This window comes from Bacillus rossius, chromosome 1 (genome assembly GCF_032445375.1).
Source record: "Bacillus rossius redtenbacheri isolate Brsri chromosome 1, Brsri_v3, whole genome shotgun sequence".
NCBI classification, from domain to species: Eukaryota; Metazoa; Arthropoda; class Insecta; order Phasmatodea; family Bacillidae; genus Bacillus; species Bacillus rossius.
The window spans coordinates 312,319,425-312,327,210 of record NC_086330.1 but is presented as its reverse complement, the minus strand read 5'-3'; the positions used below and the strand labels follow the sequence as shown (position 1 = coordinate 312,327,210).

At 52.7% G+C, this 7,786-nt stretch overlaps 1 protein-coding gene across 1 annotated transcript; it reads left to right on the top strand.

The window, feature by feature from the left end:
- The first annotated feature begins 4,715 nt into the window (after window positions 1-4,715).
- On the top strand, window positions 4,716-7,756 carry LOC134527946 (uncharacterized). The gene is made up of 5 exons (XM_063361036.1): window positions 4,716-5,671; window positions 5,785-6,946; window positions 7,112-7,289; window positions 7,335-7,636; window positions 7,724-7,756. Exons 1-5 carry the CDS (start codon window positions 4,716-4,718, stop codon window positions 7,754-7,756), a joined length of 2,631 nt encoding a protein of 876 aa, XP_063217106.1.
- The last annotated feature ends 30 nt before the right edge of the window (window positions 7,757-7,786 follow it).

Here is a 7,786-nt window from a genome sequence, read left to right as displayed (position 1 = left end):
GTAATAAAAGTGTTTCAGAGTCTCTGTGTATGTGTGTTATTTGTCAGTGTGGCATTCAGGTGGCCAGAACACCCGGAGTTAACCTGTCGTGCATCGTACCTCCAGAACACCCTAACATGGCCTTTAGATTTCGAACCCCTGACCTTGAATAGCCTCATGCCCTGACTGTGTGCTGGAACACAGTCAATTGTATATTATTCTCCACCTGGGGCCCTGTAAATAGTAACGAAGCTCTAGGAACTTTGAACATATGACACTTGACACCTAACATGAGGCCTTACTGAGGTGCACATAAGACAAGTTAACTGCCGTGAATTAGGTCGGAAAGTTCCAGATGCCTCTGTATGCAGTAACCCGCAAAGATTTCAGGCGTGACATCACACGCATTGTGACAGCTCGGCACATCAGGCAGAAGCAGGTGCATGTTATTAGAGTGCACATAACTGTATACGCATGTGCTCGCAGCACGGCAGCGAGACAGCTGGAATATCACACAGTGCAATACAAAGACTATACAACTCGAGTTAACTCGGCTGCCATTTTTCATTTCAGTTTTTATCATGGATCTACATGTTGAACCATTTCGGCTCGTATTTCTTTCCCTCCCTTTTCTAAGTCGGCTCGCAGCGGTGCAGGAAAGAAAGAGAGAAAGAGTGATGCGGGACTGGTTTCCGGGCATGCACGCAAGAGTGAGCTAAGTACTAGGAGTGGCGCGAATCGTGTTTGGCCTCATTTGACAGACTGTTTGTTTACGGGTGACTTCGCATGGGCGAAATTAATATAGAGAGGGGACAGTTCATATTCGTAGCATGTCTGCGAGAGTCGTGTCGGCGGAAGAGCGACAGTGTAGAATCGTAGACGAGGGGTAGGTGTCACCACTTTGCACTCCAGTGCACACACCCGACATCTAGTATCCAGGCGATGATGCTTCAGCCACGAATGAGTGACAGTAGAGATAAGCTCTGTTTTGGAGACTCATGAAGAAGGGACAATCATTCAGATGCATGAATCCAGAGGCGGCATATGGTGACTTAGTGCCGACTGTTAAAGCGCTGGTATTATAGCAGATACATCCATTCTTACAGGGAGTGATAGAAAGTGACTGCGACATGATTATCGCGCAGGCAAATGACTTTAAATGTGACATCAGGGTGGTTATGACTGAAGTTGTGGACAACACGTACTATCAAGGAGAGCCAAATTCGGGAGTACTTTGGGGTAGCAGAGGCAGGGCATTAATGCCGAGTGATAGCTCGCTTCCTACCCAACCTGGAGAACTGAGAGAAGAAGCCCAGAGGTCTCAAGAGCAAACTCGGAATCGGAGAAGGGAGCATCCATGGGGATGGGCAAACCGGTATAAGCAACACCCGAACTTACGTTACCATTGGCCGACGGACTGTTCCACACACGACCAGCGACCAGAGAAGAAAGGACAGTTCAGGGAACAGCCATCTGCCACTCACCTAATATACATAGAACAACCAAAAATGATAATCCCTACCAGGAGCTTGTTGGGGCGGCACACTGTGTACCTCCAAGTGCTCGGTTTGCTTCGGGGCAGCCAGCTGTGATCCTGGGCAGGTCGTCAATGACACCAGCAACACCTTCCACATCGGGCCCTGCTGGGGCAGCAGACACCAAGCCATCAGAGAAGAGCACCAGATCCTGAGATCCCGAAACAGGGAATCTTTTTTTCATCCCACTACTGCTTAGAGGTCAACCCGTCCAGGCACTAGTTGACATGGCCATCAGCCACTCTTTCGTCGTAGAGCCAGTGGCGTAGCCAGGGGGGGGTTTTAGGGGTTCAAGCCCCCCCCCCCTTAGCACCAAATCTTTAATTAATTTCTTATTCATCACTCAAACAAATTTCATATTAAAATTAATAAAAATTTTACCATTACAATATTTAAATTTAAGTACTGAAAACTGCTAAAATAGCACTTTTTATACCTAAAATCCAAATTTTCGCGGGGGAGGACCCCCGGACCCCCCACTTTCATACGAGGGGCCCATGCTTCTTAACACCCCCCATACACAAATCCTGGCTACGCCACTGCGTAGAGCACCTGGTTCCTTCTGCTGAGCTTGTGAGTGAGTGGAAGCCCTCGCAGCTGGCCACACACGATGGTGTCAGCACCATGGTGGGTTATGCAGAGCTTGCTATCCAGATCCGATACATTGTACGTACTACTAATGTGCTTGCTGATCCTCGACTTTGAGGCAACCTGATCCACAAAATCCCATGGCTGACACAGGAGGATGCTGTGGTCGAGACCTGAGGGGGAAATGTACACCTGGGTACCAATGGCAACTACATGCATATACATATGTTTATGTTTTGGGAGCACTGAAACCCACAGTTCCTGAGGTCAGGAACTCATTGTCCCAATTGAAACATGGTTCTCCACAAGAGCAGCGGACATGCATTGAATCAGTGTTGCAGCAACAGCCATCAGTGTTTGCCACAGCGGATATGCCATACCATACAAAATGGCTGAGAATGCGATCCCCACAGTTCCCCATACTCTCATGCACAAGAAATCTTTCAGCTTCGGTGTCAAGGAAAAACAGGAGGAATAAGAGCAGAATGAGAGCCCATTGGAAGGTGGTTGCCACCAGGAAATTGAAGGCGAACCAGTCCCAGGGTCTATGCCACATTCATACCAATGCAACCACACTAGGGACACTACAAGAGATGTGGCATCGCGTACATTGGAACAGATTGACCTCTTCCTCCAAACTCAAACAGGTTCCCTCTCGGACCATAGATGGCCATTTTATTGTTCTTTAACATAGCTACTCCTCTTTCCGAGTTGGTGTGGAGGAACCCTAGGACAGTGACAGTGGAGAGGAAAATGATGTTGAAAACTAGGGCACTCCTCTCTGGCCTAGTAACATAGCTCTATGAGCTTTAAATGTGCTAAGGAAGGTAACGACACATTTAACTGTTTAAGTATATTTAATTCATGTAATTAATTGTTTAATATTGTGAGAAATAAAAAATGCATAAGAGAATGTTTTGAGTGACAATCGAACCCGAGTTCACAGATAGGCCAAGCATTTGACTACTACACCAAGCCACTGTATTAACAATATTTTTAAAATATTTGTATAAATATACATTAAAATATTCAATTAGCTATTTCTCGCTTCGTAGGGCCCACTCAGGCCAGATAATTTAGGATGTTGAAAGGGGCACCTACCTGTGTCTATTCACACAATTTAAGCCCAATCGGTGAGCCCCAACTCGGACCCTTTCCTGGTTCTGCAGCTTGCCATTTTTTTTTAACTGGATTCGTTAGGTAGGTATAAAAACTGACGTCGACACATCTCTCACAGCCCGTTACGCCACGCCAACGCCTTCTCCTGCCCTGTGTTGCGTGTGCGCCGATGTGCAGTGCGGGTAGGGCAGGGGGGGGGGGGGGGAGAGATTCGCACGCTAGAGGAAGTTTAATGTAAAATACATAAGAAACATTCTTATTTGTAAATTGTTTATATTATTATTTGAAGGGTCGTGTTTTCTTTATTGTAAATAGTATATTACATTGTATGAAATGTTATGTAGAATAAGTTCTCACGTGTTCACCGGGCGCCAAGGCCGTGACTTCCGCCTGTGACCAATCAGCGTGTTCCGCGGGCTCGCGAGGAGGGGTGGGACGCGGGCGCTGGGTCGCGCGAGGCGGGGAGGGAGTCAGTCGGCAGCTGGACTCAGGAGGCGACAGACGTGTCTACGAGAGCTTTCCGAGACGGTGAGAACGGGCGCAGTGTCTCGCTGCAGTTCATGCATTGCCGAGAGGAAGTGATTCCTCTGTCATAGTCGTGTGGTCATTTAGGTGTGTCATCGTGTCATTCAGTCGCGGCATGCAGTCAGTCACTTCTCTCGCGTGCGTGTTTTCTCCGGTAGTTTACGAGTCACGGAGTTCTTTTGCGGACTGGATTTTCGCCTTCGTTTGCACGGTAATTTTCGGGTCTTGCTCCTCACGAACGGGACATCAGGTATTTTCCCATACAGCAACAGTGCGCGGAACCGGGCTCCGCCCTACAGGATCGGTCACAGGCGGGAACGCGGCAGCCCCTTGTAAAGGGTTTGATTTTCCGTATATAAAGAACCTGGAAACTGTCTTTGAGTGTATCAATTGCTATCCTGGTGACTAAGTCCCTTGGCCACGCGGCCCGAACCCCTCCCTACCGAACACTGAGTAGCCGGCAAAATTCTATCATTCAGGGGCTAGTCGGCCAGGCGATGACAAGTGTCGCCCAACTTGGTGGCCTATCAAACATTTTCAAATTTTCGAACTTTCAAACTTTCAAACTTTCAAACTTTTTACATTTTCAAATGTTCAAATTTTTCAAAGTTTCAAATTTTTTCAAATTTGGGAAAATCTGGTAAAGACAGTGAAAGTGCAGGTCACGTATGCCACGGGACGGGAAGGAAGGCGCGCAGGTGCAGAGGAAGTCGGCGCGACGGAGCGGCGCAACAGACCGGCGCGGAGCGCAAGATAATGAGTCCGCTTGTATTATGGCGCGTCTCACGCCGGGATCGGTTGAGCGATAAGGCGGCGGAGATACCGCGTAACTTCAGCCGGGAGGGAAAGTGTCAGGCGAGCCTGGAACGCGGAGATAACAACCGCGAAAAGGAGAACATGTTATCGGCGGCAGGGAACACGGGAAACACGTGTGCGTGGTGTGACTTAACATATCCAGTGACGAGTGACATGAGAGGGGAGACAGAGGAGACATGTCGGTGTCCATGGGGCACGGCGGTGAAGGGGGAGGCTCCAGAGGCAAGTGACGGACAGTTCGCGGGCAGCGCCAGGGACAGTGTGATGTGTGGGGACAACTACGGACAACTGCCAGTTGCCATGCGCCTTGTACCGGACTCGACATTGTTACCAGAGTTTGCCGGAGAACCACATGAGAATCCTAGGCCATTCGTCAGGGTGTGCAAAGCCAGGCTGCGACACGTGTCAAACGACAACTGGGTTGACAAAGTGTGTGGACAGCTACGAGGCGGGGCGTGGACGTGGTGGACGGACACGGGAAGCTATGTGGTAGAGTGGGAGGAGTTCGTAAAATTGCTTGAGAGACGTTTTGACGGGCAGTCAGCACGAGTCAGTTGTCAACAGATGTTGTACAGTGAGAGGCAGGCTGAGGGCGAGGGCGTCGAAGCTTTCATTCATAAGAAGGTGCGCCTGTACCGCCACCTGGATCCAGAGGGCTCTACTAGTGTAATTATGCCAGTGATTTGTGAACTCTTATTGGCGGACTTGAGGCCATTTATGCGAGGTGCCACGGAACTGGACTTGTCGGAATTCGTGGAAAGGGCGCGTGAGGTGGAAGCAGATGTACAGGCGAGTAGACTCGGAAGTGGACATCAGAGGACCCACCGCGAACCACGAGCGGCGACTGTAGTAACACCGGAGGACGCTTTGGCAGTAGTCCCGTACCAGACACCGACCAGCAGCCGCGGTGCGAGGACGCCGACGGCACCTAGACCAGGGACAGCAGCCAGGGGGGACGAACCACGGGCGAACAGGGAACAACGAGGAGGCCGACCACCTCGCTGCCAGTACTGCCGCAGCACAGAATACCATTGGCATGGGGAGTGCCCCACTCGTGCAGCCGTGTGGGCCAAGATGGAGCAGGAGGGACACAGTCCGGGAAACTCCCAGTAGGGGGCAGTGACTGTCCCTGGGACTCCCGCCCGGCGGATCAACAGAGAGACAACACGGCGCCGACCGGATGTGACCGGGGCCTGGGCGACCCGCCCCTAATATGCCCCAGGTCCCCGACGAGGAGCGGCGTGCGGACAACAGTACCACTGGCCAAGACACTACCGACAGCACCACTGTCCCCGCCAACCAACTTGGCGCGGATGGCTGTGGCAGACACCCCGCGCAGCAGCAGCAACGCAGCAAGGGCCACTGCCCCCCACGCCGCGTCACCTGGCGACGTCCAGGCCCTATCAGGGGCGGCAGCAGCGCCAGCGGTGCGTGAGGCAGAGCCAGCCAGCCTGGGCAGGCTGGGCAGCGACGGGGCTGCACTTCTGCGGGTGCCTGTCCGCCTGAATGGGCGACCCATCCACGCCTTGGTGGACCCGGCGGCTACCCATTCCTACGTCGTGGCTCACCTGGTGGAGGAGGGGAGCTGTCAGCCGGAGCGGGAGGAAGTCCTGCTAACAACGGAGGGAGCCAGCGCGCCCACGTCTGGGCGCGCCCAGGTAAACATCGAGATACGTAACCAGTGCAGTCGGATCACCTGTCTAGTGATGCGGAACTTACGGGAGGACCTGATCTTAGGCCTCCCGTGGCTGATCCAGGAGGAGGCGAGCATCAACGTCAGTGAGGGTAAGCTACATGTGGGAAGGCAGGGCCGCAGAATGGTGTACTGCGTCGGCCGCCCACAAACCCCAGTTCCCCACACACCTATCAGACTCGCGGAAATCCGCAATGAAGTTCCACAGGAGTACCAGGAGCTGTTCGAGGATGTGCTAGCCCAGCAGCCGGGGGTATTCGCCACCACTGATTTGCTGAGGCGGACCACGGTAGCGGAACATAGTATTCCAACCAAACCACACACCCCGATTTTTGTCAAACCTCACGGCTTTGGAACCAAGGAACGACAGGTCATTCAGGAGCAGATTGATGAAATGCTCCAGAATGGCATTATCGAGCCTAGCGAGGGGCCCTATAACAGCCGGGTCGTCATGGCACGGAAAAAGGATGGGACATTGAGGTTTTGTGTTAATTTTAAAGCCATAAATTCTGTCACCATTCTGGCCCCACCTCCGTTAATAAATATCACAGACGCTCTGGCGGGTCTTGGCGATGCCACCATCTTTTCATCCCTCGATTTGAAGTCGGGATATTGGAGGGTGCCTCTCCGCCCAGCAGACCGCCCAAAGACAGCCTTCACTGCTCCCGACGGCCGCAGGTTCCAGTTCTGCGTCATGCCGTTCGGGCTGATGGATGCCCCCGTGATGTTCCAGGCCATGATGGTCCGCGTCCTGGATGGGTTCGTTGGCAAGTTTGTCACGGCCTACCTGGACGACGTGATCATCTGGTCACGAACGTGGGAGGACCATGCACGTCACTTGGCCATGGTCCTCGAGCGGCTGGCGAGGGATGGGCTGACCTTCGCACCGCACAAGTGCCGTCTGGGGGCGAGGGAGCTTCAGTTTTTGGGACACCTGGTCAACGCGGAGGGGTGCAGGCCTCTCCCAGAGCATCTTGACCTGATCGCCGCGAAACAAGCCCCCCGAACGAGAAAGCAGCTGCAGCGGCTGCTAGGTCTGCTTAACTGGTTAAGGACTTTCATTCCGGATTTTGCCTCAGTCACAGCCCCTATGACAGACTTTTTATCGCCCAAGACTAAGTATCGCTGGACGGCGGAGGCCGACCACGCCCTGAACACGGTCAAGCGCCTGTTCAGGGAGAGTCATACCCTGGCACGTTTGCGGCCGGACGAGCCCCTGTACTTGCAGACGGACGCAAGTCAGGTCGGTATGGGGGCCATCCTATATCAGCTGGGACCCGATGGTGAGCGACGGGTCATTGAGTACGCGAGCGCGAAGTTCGGCCCAGCAGCACGCAGGTATGACGTGAATGAACAAGAGTGCTTGGCCGTGGTGTGGGCGGTAGGCCGCTACCGGCACCATCTAGAGGGGAGATCATTCACATTGCACACAGACAGTCAGTGCTTAAAGTGGCTTGACACAATGCAGGGAAGGAAGTCTAAGGCCCGAATTCAGAGTTGACCTTCGAAAGCGCATCCAACTCTCATTCAT

Excerpts from the sequence above, each read along its gene's own strand:
- LOC134527946 (XM_063361036.1), top strand. The coding sequence starts at position 4,716 with ATGAGAGGGGAGACAGAGGAGACATGTCGGTGTCCATGGGGCACGGCG. Across the intron at positions 5,672-5,784 it reads CACAGTCCGGGAAACTCCCA|GTCCCCGACGAGGAGCGGCG; the intron begins GTAGGGGGCAGT and ends AATATGCCCCAG. Across the intron at positions 7,637-7,723 it reads GCTTGGCCGTGGTGTGGGCG|GGAAGGAAGTCTAAGGCCCG; the intron begins GTAGGCCGCTAC and ends GACACAATGCAG.